General features: G+C 36.2%; 2 protein-coding genes across 2 annotated transcripts in view; both read left to right on the plus strand.

Moving 5' to 3' along the window:
- LOC129496059 (cytochrome c oxidase assembly protein COX16 homolog, mitochondrial) overlaps positions 1–18,912 on the plus strand; it is a 29,837-nt gene extending 10,925 nt beyond the window's left edge. The window contains exons 3-4 of the mRNA XM_055304005.1: positions 12,512–12,574; positions 18,466–18,912. Coding sequence (XP_055159980.1) covers positions 12,512–12,574; positions 18,466–18,582 — 180 coding nt within the window. The 3' untranslated portion in view covers positions 18,583–18,912. The remainder of the gene's footprint in view (positions 1–12,511; positions 12,575–18,465) is intronic.
- A 4,096-nt stretch (positions 18,913–23,008) lies between these two features.
- LOC129496060 (V-type proton ATPase subunit e 1-like) lies at positions 23,009–25,370 on the plus strand. Its single transcript, XM_055304006.1, has one exon. The coding sequence runs from the start codon at positions 23,053–23,055 to the stop codon at positions 23,296–23,298; it is 246 nt and encodes an 81-aa protein (XP_055159981.1). The 5' UTR covers positions 23,009–23,052; the 3' UTR covers positions 23,299–25,370.
- Positions 25,371–25,926: the final 556 nt, after the last annotated feature.

The raw sequence follows: 25,926 nt of genomic DNA on the forward strand, positions 1-25,926 counted from the left end.
CGGTAGTATACATGGGCAGTAATGGAACTTAAAATGAAACATTTGTAATGAAGATTGAAACAAATGAGTTCCAGAGCAATTTTTAGCAGCTAATTGATAGTATCTGATGACTAATATGGTACATATAATATAAAACTATGAATAGATCTTGCATGGCTTGAGATTTTGGGTTTGAGGACTACATAAATGGCAGTGTCAATCACTAGGTTAAGGAGAGAATGAATGAGATTGGGTTAAGAGGAGAGGTCTAGAAGATGAGGTTACACTAAAGAGAATAAAGTTGAAAGATAAAGTTAAAAGAATGAGGTTCATTGCAATTGAGAGGAGAAGGTTGGTTGAAGAGAACAAGGTTGAGAGGATGCGGTTGGTCAAGGTCTACAGAAGGAGGCTGAGTGGACAGAGTTCAGGTGAGAAGGATCAGACACAAGACCTGCGGAGATTGAGAGGTCCAAGTTGGTTGATGTTCAGAAGTCAGACTCAGGTGAAGTCTAGAGTCAGTGGGTGAGATTGAGTTCAAACAAGGTAGAGAGGATGAGGTGGACTAAATATGAGAGGGATTGACAGGATAAGATTAATTGAAGTTGGTAGGGGTTATAAGGGTTGAGAGGTTGAGAGCAAGCAGGAGTCAAGAGGGCAAGATTGTGGAGATCAAGGTGGGGTCAAGTCTGAGGTTGAGAGTACAAATGCAGATGAGGAAGATTAAGGGAGGGTAAATTCAATTGAGATGTTTTGAGGAGGGGGGAAAAGATATTGATTCAGACTGACTGACCTGAATTTGCTTGTAACTGTTCCTGATTTTAGGATTGAAAGTCTGGCATTCCAGAAAGCAGAAATTCCTGCTTCTCAGTCATGGGTTAGGAAAGTGGAAAGGCAAGTACAGAACCCAAGAGGTAGGCTAAAAAAATAAGTGTGAAATAGATGTGGCATAGTTTATCCATCATCCTTAGTGGTGATAGTTCTTTTTTCCTCTTGACTTCTAATGCAAACAACCACAGACCCACGATAATAGATCATCATGTTACATCATTCCAAGTAGTATGACCTTAGTGTACATTTAAGTACATTATAATCCTTAGCATGAACAGTCTTTTTTTTTTACTTTAAAAGAGTACTAGTTTAAGTTTTAAGATTGTAAATGTGTGACCATGTTTTCTAAGATTTAGATCATGAGAACAATTATAATACCAATGCCAGCATGATCCAAACATCACTAAAAGAGAAAGCTAAATGATTGTGTTATTTTATTGTTTTAACTCTTTTTTTTTAAAGATTTATTTATTTAAGAAAGAAAGGGAAAGAGTGTGGAGTGGAGAGAGGGAGAGAGAGAATCTCAAGTAGACTCCCTGCTGAGCACAGAGCCTGATCCCACGACCTTGAGATCATGACTTGAGCTAAAATCAAGAGTCAGACATTCAACCAACTAAGTCACCCAGTGTCCCAATGGCTGTTATTTTAATGACAGATGGAAAGACACACACAACTGGATTAGGGAGTTAAATAACCAAAACAGAGCATACTGCAAAACATGCAAAAAAGAACTTGAGATTGGACATGATGAAGATATGGATGTGAAACACATTTGAAGACTGAATTACATAGGTCCAGAATGAGATAGGCTCAGTCCCAAATAGCAGCTGCCAAGTCACCTTGTGCACACCACACTCACAAGAACGTGTGTTATCATCCTTTTCCCTCCATTGGTGTTTGAAACTGAAAACAGTTATATTTTTCTGATTCAGAGGTTAGAACTACACAAATCCTGTGAGTAACAAAGGGGGAACATGTGGTACCTGATGTGCTGACCCCCTGCACTATAGAGCTGATTCTATTAAATTTTACCAAGGATCTTGCTTTCTGTAGAATATCAAGTGATGGTTTGAATCATGGCAACAAAGTGTTTATCTTAGCTCTTAGGTATTCCAATTTGAAATGGGATTCCAAATTGTCTGATTTCTTTGAAGAATTTAATGAAACCACAGAAAACATAAAAAATTGTTGATATTTTGTCAGATGTTGCTTTTGCCCAGTTTTTTCTCTACTTCCTTTATGAGACTCTAATCCAGATGTATCCAACATTTTTAACAGCTTTTTTTTTATGTTTTGTTTTTCCCCATTCTTTTTTTAGTTTTAATTTTTATATTCTCTGTTCTATCTTCTAGTCACTAACCCTGTCTTTTGCTGTGTCCAATCTCTTATTAAAGTCATTCGTTGATTTAGTGATTTTAGTTATAGTATTTTTTTTTGTTTTGAAAAGCACATTTAGCTCTTTTTTAAAATTGATTTTATTTATTTAAGAGAGAGAGAACATGAGCAGGAGCAGGATGGTGAGGGAGAGGCAGAGGGAGAGAGAGAAGCAGACTCCCAGCTGAGCAGGGAGCCCCCTGCAGGGTTCCATCCCAGGACCCTGGGATCATGACCTGAGCTAAAGGCAGACACTCAACCAACTGAGCCATGCAGATGCCCCAAAGTACATTTAATTCTTCACTATATATTCTAATACTCTGGAGAAATCTTCAATGAAGTCATGTTTTTACTTTTTCCTTTAGTATCTTGAATATATATGAGTTACTTTAAAATCCTATCCCCAAAATACATTAATTATAGATCTGCTTCTATTGTCTAATTTTTTTCTCTTGTTGGTTTTGTGAGTATATGTTCTGTCTTTGAACATACCTTGTAATTTTTAAATTAAATATTAGATATTGTTTGTAAACAGTTGTAGAGATTCCAGGTGATATTGTTTTCCTCCTGAAAGGGTTTATCCTTTTTTCTGGTAGGCAGATAGACTGGGGGCTAATCCCCTTACTACTCTCCAGGAGTGAGTTGTTTTTTTGTTTTTGTTTTTTTTAGGCTATATTTATTCATGAGAGACACAGAGAGGCAGAGACAAAGGCAGAGGGAGAAGTAGGCTCCCTGTGGGGAGCCTGATGTGGGACTCATCCCAGGACCCCAGATAGCACTCTGAGGCAAAGGCTCAACTGCTAAGCCACCCAGGAGTCCCTTTTTTTCTTTCTTTCTTTTTTTTTTTTCAGGAGTCAGTATTAAGGTTGATCACTTCTATTTCTATTGGCCACTTAGGTTTCCTTTTTTGTTTATCCTCTATTGTGATATTTCAGCTCTTAGTTGCTCATTGTTCCTGTGGCTTGTTGGCCTTTTTCATTTTGTTTTGTAAGATTTCTTTATATATGCCAGATTATAAAATTTTTAGTCATCTTAATGGTATCTTTTGATGAACAAATTTTAGTGTAATCTATTTTTTTCCTTTTGTACTTTATAGTTACTTTTTTTGTCCTTTTAAGAAGTTTCTTAACTCCAAGTGTATTTTTCCAAATATAATCTTCAAATATAATTTTTTACTCTAAAATATAAAGATTTTTGTATGAATGCTAATTCATACAAAATGCTAATTTTATTTTGCCTTTTGTACTCAGATCTGCAGATATAAAACCCAAATGGGATTGATTTTTTTTTCTTTTTTTGTATACGATTTGAGGAATTGTGATGTTCTGCTTAATAAAGAAATATGTAGTTAGTCTTTGCCCTAGTTTCTGGCACTGAGCTAAAATCCCTGGAATTTCCCAAGTGCTGAGAGCAATCAAGGTGTCTCTTGTTCTCTTAGTAAACTTATGAAATGCCCCTGGGTAACTTAAAGATGGAGGCTGGTTGCTAGGAGAGCCAGCCTTGTAAGACAGGATTGAGTTTTCAGTCCCACCCCTTGACTTCCATAGAGGGGAGTAAGGCTAGAGGTTGAATCAGTTGCCAATGGCAAGGACTCAGTCAATTATCCCTGTGTAATGATGCCTGCATAAAAACCCAAAAAGGTAGGGTTTGGACAGATTTCTAACTGGGGAACTGGTAGAGGTGCGGGAGAGTGGCTGTCCTAGAGAATACCTCTTCCATCTGGCATTTTATACATAAAAAGTTTCAATTTTGTGAGCTGCTCTAACAAATGGATCAAACTCTGGGAGGGGTTGTTGGAACCTCCAGTCTATAGCCAGTCAGAAGTACAGGTGACATCCTGGATTTGCAATTTGTGTGTGAAGTGGAGTGGAGGGCTGTCTTGGATGACTGAGCCCTTAACCTATGGGATCTGACTCTATCTCCAGGTAGGTGGTGTCAGAATTGAGTTAATTGCTCGGTGGTTTGGAAAAAACCCACATGCATTGGAGGAACTATAACTGAGCTGATTGTAACTACACTATGTGAGTCCATTTGCTCCTTGGTGAGTTACAGTTAGATTACAGTAGGTGATCTACAGGTAATTACAGCAGGTAGAGTTGTCACACACAGGAAACTTTATTTGCAGCAGATAAGGAGATCACAGGAATAACTTCCAAATCCGTGACTACCCAAACATGGGTGAGAGAGTTCTTTTTATTTAAGATTAGGATGAATATTCAGAAAGAGGAGCTTTGTCATCACACATAAAGGCAGGAATAAGGTTGTGTAGATATACTTAGAAAACATGCCGGGATCCCTGGGTGGCGCAGCGGTTTGGCGCCTGCCTTTGGCCCAGGGCGCGATCCTGGAGACCCGGGATCGGATCCCACGTCGGGCTCCCGGTGCATGGAGCCTGCTTCTCCCTCTGCCTGTGTCTCCGCCTCTCTCTCTCTCTCACTGTGTGCCTATCATAAATAAATAAAAATTAAAAAAAATATATTTAAAAAAAGAAAACATGCCTAGGGATCCCTGGGTGGCGCAGCGGTTTGGCGCCTGCCTTTGGCCCAGGGCGCGATCCTGGAGACCCAGGATCGAATCCCACGTCGGGCTCCCGGTGCATGGAGCCTGCTTCTCCCTCTGCCTATGTCTCTCTCTCTCTCTCTCTCTCTCTCTCTCTCTCTCTCTCTATGCGACTATCAAAAATAAATAAAAATTAAATTAAAAAAATAAAAAAAAAAAAAGAAAAGAAAACATGCCTATACCTTCATCCTATATTATGAAGCCTTTGCTCCTCCTGGGGCAGAGACTTTAACATTACGATGAAGCAGAGTAACTGTTGGACAAGGGGAAGGAGCTATGGACATGATCTGTGAGCCAATATGAACTGGATGGGGTCTTGGACTGGTTATCTCATGTAAGGTATGCAGGGCCTTGCTTGTTCCTGGGCTGAAACTGATGAGGAAACAGAAGGCTAGCTGAGGACAATGCAGAAGCTGACACTCTGTAACCCCCTACCTTCTCCCCAGGTGGGATATGTGTGACATTCCTCAGGCACGCCTGGCTACCCTAAAGTTAAGGAAAGGAAAAACAAATAGTTAACTTACAGAGATCATAATCCTGCAAGACATGAGTCTCCCTCAGGTTACAGATATCTTAGTAATTTAAAAGAACAAAGCTTTTTTTTTTTTTTTTATCAATAACCTAGCTTCCAGAAGGAAATGTAGATACCATTAAATGTCCTTATAACCTGCAGCCCACTGACAGATACTTGAAGTGGGCAGAGTGTAATGTTCCTCCAGGAAGCTCCCAACTATCTTAATTTTAATGCCCTGCTAGAAGGAAAAAAAACCTTAACTTGACAATGGCAAGGCCACCAGTATCCTGTGAGTCTTCTTTAACATATGAAAATCCTTTTGAAACCTCCCTTTTCCTTACCTCCCCCAATTCCCAAGTATGTAATCAACCAGCCCTCACAACCTCCAGGGCAGTAACTCTTCCAGCCCATGGGTCCTGTCCCCATGCTTTAATAAAACTACCATTTTGCACCAAAGACGGCTCAAGAATTCTTTCTTGGTGGTCGGCTCCGGACCTCACCCCAGCCAACCTCACCTGTGTTCCGAAGCTACATCAGACCATATCACCTGACCCAGAGTCAAGCTTCTGAAGGGACAGCCAGTGTATTTGTTAGTGGGGTCTGAAAAGAAACAGTAGCTGATGACAGAGAGTTCTTTGAAAAACAAGCTTTAGGGACTCCTGGGTGGCTCAGTGGTTGGGCTTCTGCCTTTGGCCCTGGGTATGATCCCAGGAGGCTGGATGAGTCCCACATCGGGCTCCCCGCAGCGATCATGCTTCTTCCTCTGCCTATGTCTCTGCCTCTCTCTCTGTGACTCTCATGAATAAATAAATAAAATCTTAAAAAAAAAAAAAAGAAAAACAAGCTTTAAATTTTCTGCTAGTTTCAATCCTGTAAAGACAACTCAAGAATATGCTAGGTCAATCTTTACTTTTGAAACAGCACTGGAAGTTTTTACCATTGATTTTTTTTTTTTTTGTCTCTGATATGTTAGACTGTCTACTAGCCTATTAGAGACACTTTTTGCATTCCCATTGTTCTCTTAAAATTCTTAACTACCGTGGGTTTTTTTTGTTTTTTGTTTTGTTTTGTTTTTTCATTTCTTTGTAATTCTCACATCCCCCTAGATAGTTCTGCAAGAAGTGTGTTTGGGCAAGTAGAGTTGGTAAGGCACAGTTTGGGGTGGGGGTGTGTGGGGAGAATGGTGGTAGGGAATAGCTGGGGACCTAAAATGACTTCTTTTGTATCAAAAAAGCTATGTCTGGGTCTTTCTTTTTCTGGGGACGCCTAACTCTGCTTATAGGATTTCTTCCCTAATGTGGATAACAAGTTGTCCAAGTACCATTTAGAGACAACATTTTTTCCTTCCTGCTCTTCTGTGCCTATTTTGTTGTCTGTTCTGTTGTATTAGTTTATTTACAAATTCCATTGTGGTTTTCAAATTAACTGTGCCTTCTTGGGCAATGAGCTCACCTTGATCATGGTATACTGTCTTTTGGTATGTTGCTGAATTCTTTTTGTAGTGTGTTCTTCGGGAATTCTGCATTAGTGAAGTTGGCCTGTCCTCTTACTGTCTTTTTCAAGTTTTGACTTCAAGTTTATGCTCACCACATAACTAGAAGTTTTTTTGTACACTGGCATTATTTCTTTAGTAGAATCCATTGGTAAAGCCATCTGAACCTGGGTTTTTCTTTATGTGAGATTTTATTCTATTTTTTTATGTGAGATTTTAAAGTACAGATTCAGCTCTTTATATGTTATAATACTGTTTATTTTTTAATTTTTATTTATTTATTTTTTAAAAGATCTTATTTATTTATTCATGAGACACACACAGAAAGAGAGAGAGAGAGAGAGAGAGAGAGGCAGAGACAGAGACATAGGCAGAGGGAGAAGCAGGCTCCATGCAAAGAGCCCGATGTGGGATAAGATCCTGGGACTCCAGGATCACGCCCTGAGCCAAAGGCAGATGCTTAACTGCTGAGCCACTCAGGTGTCCCTATTTTAATTTTTTTAAATAATACTGTTTAAATAGTTTATTTTTTCTCTGTTACATGTTAGAAAGTTGTATTTTTCTATGCATTTGTCCATTTTGTCTAAATTTGCAGGTTTATTGGCCTAAAAGTATACATATTATCCCAGTATCTATTACCCATAAAATTTATGTTGTTGATCTTTTCATTCTAACTCTTACTTCTCTTCTAAGTCAATTTTACTTGAGATTTATCAACAGCTTTTGGTTTAGCTGGTTCTTTTGTCATGCATTTGTTTGACCTTTAATTAGTTCTGTTCTTAATTTACTTTTTCCTTTGAGTTTTTTTTCTTTTTTTCTGACTTTATGAGGTAGTTCTCAGCTCATTACCTTTCCATCTTTTTTTGTAATATATGCTTGTAAGCTGATGAATTTCCTTTTAAATATGGGCTTAGCTATGCCATGCAAGTTTAATATGTAATATGTTCACAATCATTTTTTTTCAATTGTCCATAAGCTATTTAGAAGTGTTTTTCCTTAGTTTATATGTATAGGGGATTTTCTAGTTAAATTACTTTTTTATTGATTTCTAACTTCAATGCATTGTAATCAAAGAATATTTTCAATGAGTTCATTCTTTGAGATTTGTTGAGACTTGCTTTGTGACCCAGCATATGATCAGTTTATATATAAACAATGTGTGCTTGATAAGAATGTATATCTGGCATTGTTGGGCATATTTTAAAAATTAATAAATACATCCATTTGGTCAGGAAATTAATAAGTACATCCATTTGGTCAGGTTTGTAGTGTTTTCTCAAATTTTCAGTAGTGTTGACTTTTAAAATCTTGTTTTTCTATCTGCTACTGAGAAAATTGTGCTAACATCTCACTACATTTCATGATATTAGGCACATTTAATTTCAGAGTTATTACATCTTGATGAGGATTTGAGTTTTTATTGTGAGAAAACTTCTGTTAAAAAACAAAATTCAAATAAATTTAAAGATCAAATTGCTTTTATTCAGTGATTCATGAATCAGGCAAATGGAAAGGAGATCTGAAGAGCTGTATAAAATAGAAGACTGTAGGATGAATAGAGCAGAGACAAAGAAAGAGTACATTATTTCATCTTTCTTTGGGGGACAGGAGGGACAATCAGGTAGTTTATTTACCTTACTACTGCTGACCAGGAAATTCCAGACTGACTGGTTAAGATTACATTCCTGAGGGAGGATAGAACTTATATTAGATATTAAGTTTCAGTTTGGTGACATGAACTTAGCATAACTGACTCTATTTGGGCCTCTTGTCTTTTTCTTTTCTTTTCTTCTCTTTATTTTTTTTAAAGATTTCATTTATTTATTCATGAGAGATACATAGAGAGAGGCAGAGACAGAGGCAGAGGGAGAAGCATGCTCCATGCAGGGAGCCTGACGTGGGACTCGATCCCAGAACTCCAGGATCATGCCCTGAGCTGAAGGCAGATGCTCAACTGCTGAGCCACCCAGACGTCCCTCTCTTGTCTTTTTCTTAATACTTGGCTTGCTAATAATGCTTTTTTTTTTTTCCCTTAAAGCCTGACTTCATTAGCTTTCTATTTAATCTTAACCGTTCTATAAACTTAAGTTTTAAATAGATCTTTTATAAACAGAATATGTTTTTAATAGTCTTATTTTTTAATGGATCATTAAATCCATTTACATTAAATGTAATTTTTTATATATTTGGGTTTAAATATGCCTTCTTTTGGTGTACTATTTGTTACAATTATTTCTTTTTGCCGTTTTTTAGTTCTCTTTTAGATTAATAATATTTTATTAATTTACTGTTGTTCTGTTAGTTTGAAAGCTATTTTTATTCTTCCACTAGAGATTCCTCCAGAGATTTTTGTGGGTTTTAGTTTTTTGTTTTTTCCTCCTACTATGTGGTCTTGAGGGGAGGAAGGATATGCTGTCCCAAAATGAGCCATTTGGGCATGTGAATTGTTTTCAGCTGAAGTTAAAACCCAGTTTACTGTGGGAAAGCTTTTTATCTCTCCTTTAACTGCCTAAAACAACTTAGATGGAGGGCCTATACTAGGAAGAGACCTATTACCAGATATAACTTATATCAGAAAGACTTAACCTGCGTGGCATGGTAGACATTTGTTTACCAAACATATGCTCTTTTCATCTTCCTGTGAATTGTCTTCTTACCCTTTTAAGTCCCAGTTCCATATCTCATTTTTCTTAGCTCAGAATGGTATATAATTGCCTGACTCAATTGCCTGGCTACCTGTGAGTGTCATGTCTTTGTGGGCCTCCATACATACATAATTAAATTAGTTTTTCTCCTATTCCTCTATTTTATGTCAGTTAATTATTAGGCCAGCCAATGAACCTAGAAGGGAAGAAGGAAAAATTCCTCCCCAACAGTCAGGTTTTGGTGTCAGGGTAACAAAGCTGGCTTCATAACACGAGTTGGGTTGCCTCCTTTTTTATTTTCTGGAACAGATTGTGTAAAATTGATGTTACTTCCTTAAATATTTTATAGAATTTACCAGTGACACCTGCTGTGCTTCAGTATTTCTTTTTAAAAATGCATTTAGCTATGGATTTAATTTTTTTAAATAGATAAGACTATTCTGGTTATGGATTCTTTTTTCTGACATTTCCTAATTGGTTTTCACTTGAGTAAAGAAACCCTAATGATTTTGTATGTAGATCCATGCACGTTGATTGATTTTTGTGTGTCAATCTAGCCACTTTAATTCTATTAACTGTAATCATCGTAAATATTCTTTTTTTTTTTTTGTAAATATTCTTAATAAAGAAACATTAGAAGTATTCTCATTTAAATTTAATTAAAATTAAAGCTAAGAATAAGAAAAGAATATCCATAATTATAGCTACTTTTTTAGTACTATTTTAGAGGTAATAGCCTCATAGCATGGATAGTCAAACAGCAAAAAGAAATAAGTGGTATGAAGTTTAGAAAGAAAGAATTGAAAATGTGATTATGTGCAGATGAAATGTTGCCTGCCAAGAAATTTGTCCGCCCAAGAAGATTAAAACTATTAGAATGAAAAAGATGGTTCAACAAGGTGACTCTTCCCTTTTTTTTAAATTAATTAATTAATTTATTCATGAGAGACATTGAGAGAGAGGCACAGACATAGGCAGTTGGAGAAACAGGCTCCCCGCAGGGAGCCCAATGTGGGACTCCATCCTGGATCCTGAGATCAGGCCCTGAGCCAAAGGCAGATGCTCAACCACTGAGCCAGCCAGGCGTCCCTCTAGAACAAGTTCTATTCTTATAAATATCTTGTGTGTATTTGAGGGGAAATGGCAATCTAAATTTTCTGGGCTCAAAATTCTTTATATGCCTATTAGAAAAATCCTATTATTTTATTCATATCTTCAGTAATCACATTATAATCTGCTTGATCTATTAGATTCTGCAAAAGTTATGTTAAGCTCTTCTAGAATGTTTGTGTTTATTTCTTACATTTTTATCCATTTCACTGCATATATTTTAAAGTAGTGTAGTCACATATCTTATAATTCTTTCTTTTTAAAGGTTTTATTTATATATTTGAGAGAGCAAGAGAGAGTGAGAGATAGCACAGGGTGAGGGGGAGCAGAGGGAGAGGGAGAATTATAAAATATGCGTAGGGTGCCTGATGTGGGACTCAATCCCAGGACCCTGGGATCATGACCTGAGCCAAAGGCAGATGCTTAACTGACTGAGCCACCTAGGCACCCCTATATTTTATAATTCTTTTTTAAAATATATTTTATAATTCTTAGATATTTTTGAAAAGTTCCATTTATCAATATAAAATGTTCCTTTTTGATACTGTTTGCCTTGAACTCTGTTTTGTTCATTGTAAATACTGGTATTTATTGATCACTGTCCCCACAGTTTTGTTTTGTTTTTTGCTATAATTTTTATAACCCTCTACTGTCAGCCTGTGCTTTCATTCTTTTCTAAGTGCATTTCTTATAAGTAGTGTATAGCTGGATTATTTTTCAGAGTTCAGAAAATCTCTCATAGTTAATAGATGAGTTCAATATTTACTATAATTATTGATGTTTGTATATATTTCTACCACTCAAAACTGAGAAAAAAAATCAAACAGAAGTCAAGAAAAAAGAAAAAAGATAAAATAGCAAAAATAAAACTGAGTTTGAAAGTAATCCTCCCTCAATAGCAATACTGAAGATATAATTCTATCATCTTTTAGTGTACAAAGTTGCTAATGAGCAGTCTTTTTTCTAATCCATACTCCTTTGTAAGTATACAGTCTTTACACTCTTTTTTGATTTTGAGATTTTCTTTTTTTATCCTTAGTATTCTAAAGTTTTACTGTTACTTAAGAATGGGTTGTTTTTATTTTGTTGCAGTTATTTTTTATTGTGTTGTTTCAATCTGGGGACTCATGTTTTTCTAAATGTGAATTAATTACTGGTCAATTATTTAATTATATCCCTTCTTCCATTCTCTTTGTTATCTAATTCTGAAACCCCTCATAGATGTGTGTTGGAATTTTTGAGTATGGCTTTCATAATATACTTTTTCTTTCATTCATCCCAACTCTTGTGCATCATTCTTATGGAATCCTCAGGTTGTATTTGTAGTGTATTAATTTGGTCTTAAGCTGTGTTCAGTCACGATTCTGCTATTGCATTTATTTTAATTTGGGTTTTGTTGTTTATTGATTTTAGCAATCACATTCTTCTTTCCCAAACACTTTGCCACATACAGGTAACATGGCATCAGCTCCTATTTACCACAATGGAATCCTGTCCAATTTTTTCTTAGATACTTCTTTATTTCAGGTGTATTGAAGGTATCCTTTTTTGTTTTCAAGAGCAACGTTATATTTATTGCACTTTTTATATTACTTATATGTAATAACATCATTTAGGGTGATGGTTAACAGCATGGACTGTGGGGGCACAAGGCCAAGGCTCAAGGCCAATTTCTTCCTCTTCAACAAGTAATTAAAACTCTATGTCCCATTATCTTTACTTGTGATCATTATCATAATAATTATCTTGTATATTTTTGTGAGTACTAAAAGATAATATATGTCAAAATGCCTGGCACGTAAAAAGTGCTCAGTAAAAATTAGCTGCTGATAGCTGTAGTAGTAGTGGTAGCAGTATGCTAGTTATCACTATATGATTCATCTGATGGTGGAGATTTTATCATGTTTGTGATCTGCCATACAATCCCAACCATCCCTTATATGACTTTTTAAATTCAAAATTGGATCTAACAGACTTAAACAACTTATGGCTCTTCTTTCTTTTCTACAGATTGATCCAGAATTAGAAAAAAAACTGAAAATGAATAAAGTGTCACTGGAATCAGAGTATGAGGTACATATGTTAACATGTTATATGTTAATGTAATCTCTCTTTTGTAACAGTTTTCCAAGTCAGTGACTAATTCTGTCTTAAGGTGAACTTAAATTATTACTAGTGCAGAAAAAATTATTTACCTTAATATAGTATTGGGGCAACTGTGTGGTCATTTGACAAAATAAAGATGGATCTGTATTTCATATATCAGAATGAATAAATTCTAGGTGGAACAAGAATTTAAAAGTACAAAGAGGCTAAAAATACTAGGAGAAAAAAATAGAGATTCTTTTTGGTGGCCTTGAGTCAGAAAAGCTGATTTAAATGTGATACAAAATTCAAAAGCTTTTATTTATTTTTTTTTTTTTTTTTTTTATAAATTAATTTTTATTGGTGTTCAATTTACCAACATACAGAATAACACCCAGTGCTCATCCCGTCAAGTGTCCCCCTCCGTGCCCGTCACCCATTCACCCCCACCCCCCGCCCTCCTCCCCTTCCACCACCCCTAGTTCATTTCCCAGAGTTAGAAGTCTTTATGTTCTGTGTCCCTTTCTGATATCTCCCACACATTTCTTCTCCCTTCCCTTATATTCCCCTTCACTATTATTCATATTCCCCAAATAAGTGAGAACATACACTGTTTGTCCTTCTCCGATTGACTTACTTCACTCAGCATAATACCCTCCAGTTCCATCCACGTTGAAGCAAATGGTGGGTATTTGTTGTTTCTAATGGCTGAGTAATATTCCATTGTGTACATAAACCACATCTTCTTTATCCATTCATCTTTCGATGGGCACCGAGGCTCCTTCCACAGTTTGGCTATTGTGGACATGGCTGCTAGAAACATCGGGGTGCAGGTGCCCCGGCGTTTCATTGCATCTGAATCTTCGGGGTAAATCCCTAACAGTGCAATTGCTGGGTCGTAGGGCAGGTCTATTTTTAATTCTTTGAGGAACCTCCACACAGTTTTCCAGAGTGGCTGCACCAGTTCACATTCCCACCAACAGTGTAAGAGGGTTCCCTTTTCTCCACATCCTCTCCAACATTTGTTGTTTCCTGCCTTGTTAATTTTCCCCATTCTCACTGGTGTGAGGTGGTATCTCATTGTGGTTTTGATTTGTATTTCCCTGATGGCAAGTGATGCAGAGCATTTTCTCATGTGCATGTTGGCCATGTCTATGTCTTCCTCTGTGAGATTTCTCTTCATGTCTTTTGCCCATTTCATGATTGGATTGTTTGTTTCTTTGGTGTTGAGTTTAATAAGTTCTTTATAGATTTTGGAAACTAGCCCTTTATCTGATATGTTATTTGCAAATATCTTCTCCCATTCTGTAGGTTGTCTTTGAGTTTTGTTGACTGTATCCTTTGCTGTGCAAAAGCTTCTTATCTTGATGAAGTCCCAATAGTTCATTTTTGCTTTTGTTTCTTTTGCCTTCGTGGATGTATCTTGCAAGAAGTTACTGTGGCCAAGTTCAAAAAGGGTGTTGCCTGTGTTCTCCTCTAGGATTTTGATGGAGTCTTGTCTCACATTTAAATCTTTCATCCATTTTGAGTTTATCTTTGTGTATGGTGCAAGAGAGTGGTCTAGTTTCATTCTTCTGCATGTGGATGACCAATTTTCCCAGCACCATTTATTGAAGAGACTGTCTTTCTTCCAGTGGATAGTCTTTCCTCCTTTGTCGAATATTAGTTGACCATAAAGTTCAGGGTTCATTTCTGGATTCTCTATTCTGTTCCATTGGTCTATGTGTCTGTTTTTGTGCCAGTACCACACTGTCTTGATGACCACAGCTTTGTAGTACAACCTGAAATCTGGCATTGTGATGCCCCCAGCTATGGTTTTCTTTTTTAAAATTCCCCTGGCTATTCGGGGTCTTTTCTGATTCCACACAAATCTTAAAATAATTTGTTCTAAGTCTCTGAAAAAAGTCCATGGTATTTTGATAGGGATTGCATTGAACGTGTAAATTGCCCTGGGTAGCATTGACATTTTCACAATATTAATTCTGCCAATCCATGAGCATGGAATATTTTTCCATCTCTTTGTGTCTTCCTCAATTTCTTTCAGAAGTGTTCTATAGTTTTTAGGGTATAGATCCTTTACCTCTTTGGTTAGGTTTATTCGAGCAGAACTCAACGAAATTGAGACCAGAAGAACTGTGGAACAGATCAATAGAACCAGGAGTTGGTTCTTTGAAAGAATTAATAAGATAGATAAACCATTAGCCAACCTTATTAAAAAGAAGAGAGAGAAGACTCAAATTAATAAAATCATGAATGAGAAAGGAGAGATCACTACCAACACCAAGGAAATACAAACGATTTTAAAAACATATTATGAACAGCTCTACGCCAATAAATTAGGCAATCTAGAAGAAATGGACGCATTCCTGGAAAGCCACAAACTACCAAAACTGGAGCAGGAAGAAATAGAAAACCTGAACAGGCCAATAACCAGGGAGGAAATTGAAGCAGTCATCAAAAACCTCCCAAGACACAAGAGTCCAGGGCCAGATGGCTTCCCAGGGGAATTCTATCAAACGTTTAAAGAAGAAATCATACCTATTCTACTAAAGCTGTTTGGAAAGATAGAAAGAGATGGAGTACTTCCAAACTCATTCTATGAGGCCAGCATCACCTTAATTCCAAAACCAGACAAAGACCCCACCAAAAAGGAGAATTACAGACCAATATCCCTGATGAACATGGATGCAAAAATTCTCAACAAGATACTAGCCAATAGGATCCAACAACACATTAAGAAAATTATTCACCATGACCAAGTAGGATTTATCCCCGGGATGCAAGGCTGGTTCAACACTCGTAAAACAATCAATGTGATTCATCATATCAGCAAGAGAAAAACCAAGAACCATATGATCCTCTCATTAGATGCAGAGAAAGCATTTGACAAAATACAGCATCCATTCCTGATTAAAACTCTTCAGAGTGTAGGGATAGAGGGAACTTTCCTCGATATCTTAAAAGCCATCTACGAAAAGCCCACAGCAAATATCATTCTCAATGGGGAAGCACTGGGAGCCTTTCCCCTAAGATCAGGAACCAGACAGGGATGTCCACTCTCACCACTGCTATTCAACATAGTATTGGAAGTCCTAGCCTCAGCAATCAGACAACAAAAAGAAATAAAAGGCATTCAAATTGGCAAAGAAGAAGTCAAACTCTCCCTCTTCGCCGATGACATGATACTCTACATAGAAAACCCAAAAGCCTCCACCCCAAGATTGCTAGAACTCATACAGCAATTTGGTAGCGTGGCAGGATACAAAATCAATGCCCAGAAATCAATGGCATTCCTATACACTAACAATGAGACTGAAGAAAGAGAAATTAAGGAGTCAATCCCATTTACAATTGCACCCAAAAGCATAAGATACCTAGGAATAAACCTAATCAAAAGCTTTTAAAAGTAAAGATTGAGGAATGTATATATAAAAACTCAAAAGTTTAACCTAAAAAAATAATGTATATAAAGTCACTAGTTAGATGAGGAGTCCTAAAAATACTGTATATTTTATCATGATGAATTAACTTATTTAAATATGAAAAGCATCTACAGATCAATATGGAAAAGTTTAATATTTTAGTTGGTCAGTGGAACATGGGCAAAGAATGTAAAGCTTCAGAGAAAAGGAAAAAAATACCATTCTTAAACATATGACAAGATACTAAACTTATAGGAAAGTTAGTTAAAATTATAATGGGGTGTTATTTTCCACCCATCTGATTAGCAAAAATGAAAGTGTTTAACTTTCACATGGTATTACAGCATGTGGTGAGGGAAGATGTTCTCCATTTCTTATGTTATTTCTGTATTTCTTATGTCTTATGTTTCTTATTTCTTATAGTTTGTTGATTTTTTGGCTGTGGATCATATTTTCCTCTTTCTTTGTATGTTTTGGTATTTTTCCTTGAAAGGTGAACATTGTGAATAGTACATTGAAGAGACCTGTGAAGATTGTTGATTCTCATTTTAGCAGGCAGTTCCATTATTGGCTAATCATTTTGAGCTTGACTTTATCTCTTTAAGGGAAGATCTGTGAAAGGCTTTGGTGTTTCCTAAAGTTCTGTAACTCTATGGGACTCATTCTCCAAATTGTCTCCCTAGAGGATCTTGTCAGAGGTTGGCTTTAAGCTCTGTTGGTGTGAGTCTAAAGTAGGTCTTACTCTTGGCATAATCCTTATTCCTAAAGAGTAGCATTTTTGGTGTCTCAGGTGTATGTTAAAGTAGCAGCTAGATACTTAGCTAGATACTACCTTTACCTGATAGTAAAGAGAGGTCTCCAGTGTAGCAGGGCTAAAAATCCAACAGTAACACTGCTTTTCATCAGCATTTCTTGATTCTGTATCATGCACAATTCTGTAGAAGTTGGTTGCTAAGTGGTAAGCCTTAGATGGTCTTGCCCAACACACGTCTTCAATGACTACATGTTTTCCAAAATTCCACAGAGACTCTTTCAATTACTAAAGATCTTTGAAGACTGAAACACTTTTATGTGAAGTTGTTCTGTCAGCCTTGCAGCCTTGCATCTTTGAAGACTGAAACACTTTTATGTGAAGTTGTTCTGTCAGCCTTGCATCCCGTCTAAGAATAATTCTTAAGTTCTCTTGAACATATATATCTTATGTTATCTGGGTGAAGGTCATTCTTTCTTTAAGCCTTTTAATAACTTTGGATAATTGCATAACTATACTTGAAAATAATTGACTCCCTTGCACATTAAATTAGTAGAACTTTGTTTATCCACATATATTTAATACAGACTCCTAGCAAAATTCTAAGTGACCTTTAGGGAATGGTTTCAGTTCCCTACTTCCCCATTATTTTGTCCAAACTTCTAACTTGTTACTTCTCAATCTGTAAGCACTTTGTGATGTAGTGATGCTAGGGAAGGTTTGGGAGTAAATTTTCCTTTAGTTATTTTGAAAACCATAGAATTTAAGAATTGAAGACACCATGTAGACCATTTGGTTGAGCCATTTTATTATTACTTATGAGAGAATTAATGCCCAGATGACTTAAATCACTTGCCCAAGGTTGTTAGTAAAAGAGAAATGCTTATTATCCAAGTGTCAATGTAAATTTGTATCATTTTCCCTATATCTGGATATAAGCTATTCTGTGTTATATGAGCCTCTTTTTCTATTTTATTTATTACTCAATAAGTCCAGAATAATCAAAGCAGATATAGGAAAGTTAGTGTCAGAGTGGTGTCGAAGGATGAAGAAACATTTATATTCTATCCTTTATCTTACCTTCATTTCTGTGCTGAGAGGCATTTCACACTAACTGTGAAGGTACAATGATCCAAACTGTAGTTGAAGCTAGGTTTTATTGACTGAAAGGGATTTACTCCTGGTATCAGTGGGGAATGTCCTTTCATTTGCAGGCTCAGGCTTATTTCTCAGGTGCAGGATAAATCATCATTTCTTCATTTTAGCAGATTGTAGGGTCTCCACCTTTGTTCTTTTCCTCTCCTTTACTACTGTCACCCATGCTAACCCATGCTAGTCATTATTATGGTGAAACAGCCTTTAGAGTTGGACTCTTGTTTTCCCGGCTTCTTGCCTTTCTTTGTGCTCTCAAAAATAAAGTATGTAGACTCTTTCTCTAATTTGGTAATTTTATTCTGATGGGGAAGGGGAAAGTATGAAAGATAGTCTAGTTAATATCAATAGCAAACAAGAGAAATTCTAAATCCTAAGAGATATGCCATTACTTCAGTTATTATGTGTGATATGCAGTTGACTTTTTAAAATTACAATTGAGGGCCTATTGGATTTTTCCACTCACTTACCTATTCATTCATTCAGTAATGTCCTAATAAAAGTCACAGGGATTTTACCCTAATATATATACTTTAATTTTTGTGACCCTACAGAAAATGAAGGACTCCACTTTTGATGACTGGAAGAATATTCGAGGACCTAGGCCTTGGGAAGATCCTGACTTCCTCCAAGGACGAGATCCAGAAATCCTTAAGACTAAGACAACTTGACTAAATTGATTCTTTTTTTTTTTTTTTTTTTTTTTTTTTTTAACAAAAATGTTATCTATCAACCGGAATACCCACTACATATTCAATGGGAAGAAAATTTCAGAACTGCAGAAGCCTGGTTATGAGTAATGTGATGACAGATAATCTTGATAAAAAGTTGCAGTAACATCGGGCAGTGATTTTATGTCAAACCTATGTGGGAAAATAATATCGATCACAGGCTGATGAGAGTTTTGGTTTTACTTATAGTCCCTCACATGGTATAAAATCAGTCTCCAAAGTATCACCTGATGATTGTATTGATACTATTAAAACACGTTAAGAATATTATATTGTTCTTGGTTAAGGCAAAAATTATGATGTAGTACATATTATATATAGATATGGCAAATTTATTCAAGTATTCCATAAATGACTACAGTTTGGAAATACTGATTTAAGGTATGTTTTATGCCTCAGCATAATTTACAGTTAACTGTAGTTTTGTTCTTATTTTCTTAACTTAAGGTTTGCTGTGATCTAAATGTTAGGCAAAAGGATAGAATTGAGGGAAGTTGGTTTTTTTTTTTAACTTATTTTCTTCTTTTTACCCCTATCTTAGCCAGCCTTGTTGCCCCACCCTCTGATATTTTTACATTAATTTCCAGATGCCTAAAGTCTCAACTGAAATACTCCCCTTTATGTTGCCAAAAAAATTATAAATCGACCTACCTCTTGTCCAATCAAGAACACTATTTTCAGTGGCTAGTTTTAGCAAAAAAGAAGCCAGGCTGATTATCTAGTGATGAGAAATCATGATAGAGATAGAGATCTGAAAGAACAATTGAATTTCATGGGCCCAAAAAAGTAATAGACCTCCACTTAGACATTGTTCCTTATATAAAAAGTAACTCAAAGTGGATCTAATTTAAATGAAAAACTTAAAACTTTTGGGAAAAGAAGGCAGAAAGTCTTCAGGATTTAGTGTATAGTTCTTGATGAATAGTTCTTAACAAAACATTCATAAAAGAAGAACTTGATATATTGGATCTTAACAAATTTTAAAACTTTTGTTTTCCAAAGACCCCATTAAAAGGTGAAAAGATAATCCAGACTGAGAGAAAATATTTGGAAACCACTTATCTGCTAAAAGACTCCTATCTAGACTATATGAAGAATTCTGAAAACTCAATAATTGAAAAGCAAACAGTCTCATTAGAAAATGGCCTGAAGACACAAAGTGACATTTCACTGAAGAGTGTATATGAGTATGTCAAATAAGCACACGAAGAGAATGGTCGACATGACTAACCACGAGGGAAATACAAAATTGGGACTACATTGAGAAATCACTACACACTTACTAGAATAGCTGGAATAAAAAAGTGACAATTCTAAATGCTGGGAAGGATATAGAGAAACTAGACCTCTCACATGCTGCTAGCATAATATAAAATGGTACAATTGGTTTAGAGAATTGTTTGGCAGTTTCTTTAAAAACAGCACAGGTACTTCAGTTTCTGGTCCAACATGTAGGAACCTTGGAAGTCACACCTCCCATCCTAACACAAAGGAAAAGCTGAAAACCTGAAAATCAACAACTATCTTTTGATCCATGGGAGAATTGAGGAGGACACAGAACAAAACCACCACCTGAAAATGTGAGAAAGACAAATAGAGGAGATCACAGGTACCTGGAGGAGAAACCACCTTGAAGCCACTGTTGGAGCCAGCATCAGATAGGAATGCTTGAAGGGCAATTGACTAATTACTAGAGAGTGAGCATGGACTAACTTGAGTTAAAAAAAACTCTTGGAGACTAGGCCAGGGGCACGTTTTTGTGTTTTAGTTCCCAGAGTCCCACCAGGTTCTCACTGTGAATATTAAAGAAAAATCTTATGGTGTCAGCAGAGGGAGGAAAAATTAACCATTCCAAAATGTCTCCTAAATTTTGTTCTTCTTAACAAAAAGCCTGTCATCCAAGGAAGCTTTTACTATAGACTAATCACACTGGATTTTACCAAAGTTTAACCAACTCTGGGGCAAGGGAATTACCCAACTTGAGTCCCTTCTAGCCTCTTGTTTCACCTAAATGGAGTGGGGATGAGGGGAGGAAGACTGAGAGGTAGTAGTGAATGTCATGTAGGACCACGATCACTACAAGACTACAAGACCTAATCATAAGACTATAGAATGTTTCCTCCCCCCTTCACATTACTACCATATCTACCACATTCTATTACTACCACATTACTAAAGGTTATTCACTGGAGTTTTTTTTACCCAATCCAACTGGGTATCATGTCCAACTTTGAACAAAGAAACTACAAGGCATGCTAAAATATAAAAAGCACAGCTTGGAAAGACCAAGCATTAAAATCAGATTCATGGAATCTGGGAAGTGGAAGAGAAGTTGGACTTAAACCAGACTAAGAATTTAAAATAACTATAATTTATATGTTTAGAGCTCTAATGGAAAAAGTACACAAATGTAAGAGTAGATGGATAAAGTAAGCAGAGAGATGGAAATTTTAAGAATCAAAGGGAAATTCTAGATTTCAAAAACAGTATAACAGAAATGCTTTTGATGGAGTCATCAATAGAGTGGGCATGATTGAGGAAAGAGAACAAGAGGGAAATGATACCAGACAGTAATTTAAATACACAAGAAAAGATAGGAGCACTAATAAAGATATTTAGGTAGTTATTTTTTTAAGTACAATTACAATTTTTCCCTTTCTTAATTCATTTAAGAACATATAAAACAGTTTCTATAAAATGTATTTTGAGGTCTACATATAGAAATGTAATATATAAATATATAATAGAGTAATAATATAATAGAGTAATAATAGAGCAAAAAAAGGAGGTGGTAATGAAGTTTTATTGGAGCAGGGAAATGACACCAGATGATAATTGAATCCATAGGAAGCAAAGAAGAGAACCAAACTTGATAAGAAGGTTGATATTTAAATTTTTAAATAATTAAAAAAAAACTTCTTTAGGAATGCCTGGGTGACTCTCAGTTGGTTAAGGATCCAACTCTTGATTTCAGCTCAGTTCATGATCTCACGGTTATGAGATCAAGCCTAGCCTCGGGCTCTGCTTGGCCAGGAGTATGCTGGAGATTCTCTCACACTCCCTCTGCCATGTGCCCCCAACCCCACACATGTGAGGACACATATTCTCTCTCAATAAATAAATCTTAAAAAAAAAAACTTCTTAAAAACACATCGAAGTGCATAAATCAGTAATTATAAAAGGTTTATTGGGTTTATGACATGCATAGAAGTAATATGTATAACAATAACAAAAAAGGGAAGGATTAAGCTAAGTAGGAAGAAAGTTTCTATATCTTATTGATATTAAATCAGTGTGATTCTGAAGTAGATTCTGTTAAGTAATGTGTATGTTGTAAGCCCTAGGGTAAACTTTAAGAAAGTCGCTCAAAAATGTAGTTAAAAATCATTAAAGGAATTAAATGTTACACTAGAAAATACCTGCCTAAAACAAAATAAGGCAGTTAAGGATTAGAGAACACTACAAAACACATGTAGAAAATAGTAAAAATAGCAGATGGAAGTCCTACTTATCAGTTTGAATTAAATATATAAAAGAATTATATTCACTAATTAAAAGGCAGAGATTGACAGAATGGATAAAAACCACAATCCAACCCTATGCTGTCTATAAGATTCAAACACACTAAGTTGAAAGCATAAGGGTAGAAAAATTGATGCCATGCAAATAGTAACCAAAGAGAGCTGCTTCGGCTTCTAATATCAGAGAAAGTATACTTTGAGGCAAAAAATTGTTACAAGGGACAAAGTGGAACATTTTATAGTGATAAATGATCAATAGTCAAGAAAACATATGCAACTGTTATAAAACATATGCAACTAACAGTACAGCCCAATAATACAAGAAGCAAAAACTTAGAAAAAGGCAATTTTACAATAGTATGGGAGACTTCAGAACCTCAGTTTTAACAAGTAGCAGATTGTCTACTTAAACAGAAAACTTGAACAATACTGTCAGCCAACTAGACCTGACATCTGTGGGTTACTCTGCCCAACAACAGCAGAAAACACATTCTTCTCAACTGAACATGGAACATTTTTTAGGATACACCTTATGCTAGACCATAAAACAAACCTCAATAAATTTAAAAGGATTTCAATCATATTAATCTCAAACATGTTCTAGGAATGTAAGAAATCAACTATAGGGGATCCCTGAGTGGCTCAGCGGTTTGGCGCCACCTTCAGCACTGGGCATGATCCTGGAGTCCCGGGATCGAGTCCCGAGTCAGGCTCCCAGCATGGAGCCTGCTTCTCCCTCTGCCTCTCTCTCTCTCTCTCATAAATAAATAAATAAATAAATAAATAAATAAATAAATAAATAAATAAAAATAAAAATAAAATCTTTAGGAAACTTCCGGGTGGGACCAAAGAGAGGGGCTGGGCAGGGGTTCGCAGCTCCGCGGCAGCCATGGCGTACAACGGCCTCACGGTGACTCTCATTGTGATGAGCGTGATCTGGGGCTTTGTCGGCTTCTGCGTGCCCTGGTTTATCCCTAAGGGTCCCAACCGGGGAGTTATCATCACCATGTTGGTAACCTGTTCAGTTTGCTGCTATCTCTTTTGGCTGATTGCAATTCTGGCCCAACTCAACCCTCTCTTTGGACCACAGTTGAAAAATGAAACCATCTGGTACCTCAAGTATCACTGGCCTTGAGGAGGAAGACCTGCTCTCCAGCGCTCAGTCATTGAGGTCACGAAGAGAATTCCTCTAGATGCAAAATCAACTCGAAACCCAGACCGCCTTCTTTGACTTCCCTATTTTGGCCATCAGCTGCCTTAAACATTCACACCATATTTGAATATCTTATTTTACAATGCAGTATTTTTTCCTGTTGCCTTTTTTTACATTTTGATGAATTATGTGACTACTTAACCTAAACTGTGCTGACTCCATAAAATGTTTATGCACTCTTCTGAGATGGAGGGTGCTATTCTTCTGAGAAATACATTGCTCTCTCCTTGGAACCTGTGAATTTGAAGATGACTCCTGCCTGGTCACAACATGGGAATCAGCAAAGTGTTTAAAAACTGTCACAAGACAAGGCAGTCAGTAGGAGAGCATGTTCAGAGGGAATATCTGTCCCAACAGAATTACACCAAAGTATATTTTCAGGATGACTTTCTTATTTCTGCCGTCTCCTGGAGTAAATTATTTTTCAGCTTTCTGTGGAAAAATAAAAAAAATAAAATAAAATCTAAAAAAAGAGAAATCAACTATAGAGGAAATTTTGGAAATTTACAAGTATCTGAAAATGTAATTGAGTATCCAACTGGTCAGAGAAGAAATTGAAAGTATAATAAATACTTTGAGATGAATCAAAATGAAGATACAACAGACCAAAACTATGGGATGCATCAAAACAGTAGCTAGTTGAAAATGTGTAGCTATAAATACCTATATCAAGGAAAGATCTCAAGGGCACCTGGATGGCTCAGTGGTTGAGCATCTGCCTTTGGCTCACAGTCTTGGGATTGAGTCCCACATCAGGCTCCCCAGCAGGGAGCCTGCTTCTCCCTCTGCCTATATCTGTGCCTCTCTCTCTGTGTCTCTCATGAATAAATAAACTTAAAAATCTTAAAAAAAAAACCTCTCAAATTTAGTGGCTTAACCTTTCACCTTAATGCACTTGAAAAAAAGAACAAAACCTAAAGTAAACAGAAGAAAGTAAATAAAGATTAGAACTAAGTAAATGAAGGACAACAGAAAGACAACAGAGAAATCAGTGAAACCAAAGGTTCTTTTTTTTTTAAAGGTCAGCAACTTGACGTCTTTAGCTAGATTGACTAAAATAAAAAAAAAAGAAATGACAAATTATTAAAATCAGGAATGAAAAGGGACATTACTAGCAAACTTATAGTAATTAAAATAAAAAAAACTATAGGGGAATGCTATAAACAATTCTGTGCCAATAAATTAGGTAATTTAGGTTAAATAGACAAATTCCTAGAAAGACAAACTACCAAAACTGATTCAAGAAGAAATATAAATCTGAATAATAGACCTATAACAAGAAATTGAATTGGTGTTAAGAAAAATATACCCACAAAGAAAAAAGCCTGGACCCAGATGGGTTCATTGTGAATTCTACCAAATATTCAAAAGAAGAATTAATATCATTCTTTATAGACTTTTCCAAAAAAAGTAGAAAAGATTGAAACCCTTCCCAACTCATTCCATCAGGCTAGTATTATCCTGATACAAAAACTAGGAAAAACAGCAAGAAAGTTAAGGATTAATATCTCCTATGAATATAGATGCAAAAATCCTCAACAAAATACTAATAAGCTAAATCCAGTCATGTATAGAGAAGGTTATACATCATGATCAAGTGAGATTTACCTCAGGAATGCAAGACTGATTTAACATTCAAAAATTATTATGTAATATATTCCATCAATAGAATTAAGATAAAAACCACATAATCATATCAAGATGCAGAAAAATACTTGTCAGAATTCAACGCCTCTTCACGATGAAAGCACTCAATAAAGTAGGAATAGGAAGAAACATGTTCAACTTGACAAGTCACCAACAGAAACACCTCACAGCTAACATACTTAAAAGGCAAAGAATGAGTGCTTTCTTCCTAACTCAGAAAGAAGGCAAGAATGTCTGCTCTCGGGGCACCTGGTGGTTCAGTGGACGAGCGTCTGCCTTCGGCTCAGGTCATGATCCTGGGGTCCTGGGATTGTGTCCCACATCTGGGTTCCCATGGGGAGTCTGCTTCTCCTTCCGCTTGTGTCTCTGCCTCTCTGTGTGTGTTTCTCATGAATAGATAAATAAAATCTTAAAAAAAAAAAGTCTGCTTTCACCACCGCTTTGACATTGAACTTGGAGGTTTTTAGCCAGGACAGTTAGGAGGGAACAAAAGAAAATGAGCATCCAGATTGGAAAGGAAGAAGGAAAACCATCAATCTTTGTAGATGACATGATCTTATATGGAGTACCTTATAAGGAATCCACACTAAAAACTATTATAAATGAGTTTGGCACTCAAAGGATTATTAGTTATAGGAATGACAAAGGACTATTAGTTATAGGAATGACATTATTAGTTATAGGGAATGTTTCCTTTTAAGTATCTCGCCTGATCTTTCTTCTCTCCACAACTCCAAAGACAGTGCTTTATGAACTGACCTTATGTCTTTCCTGGTAAGGAATGAATGTATCAATTTAAGACCTTGATGTTTTCATGTAAACATTTCAATTTACAATTCAGTTGATTGGTTATGTTCTATCATTGTCCTTGAGTTTTCCCTATAGTAGGGACACCAAGTATTA

This window comes from Nyctereutes procyonoides, unplaced genomic scaffold (genome assembly GCF_905146905.1).
Source record: "Nyctereutes procyonoides isolate TBG_1078 unplaced genomic scaffold, NYPRO_anot_genome, whole genome shotgun sequence".
NCBI lineage: Eukaryota > Metazoa > Chordata > Mammalia > Carnivora > Canidae > Nyctereutes > Nyctereutes procyonoides.

Excerpts from the sequence above, each read along its gene's own strand:
- LOC129496060 (XM_055304006.1), top strand. The coding sequence starts at position 23,053 with ATGGCGTACAACGGCCTCACGGTGACTCTCATTGTGATGAGCGTGATC.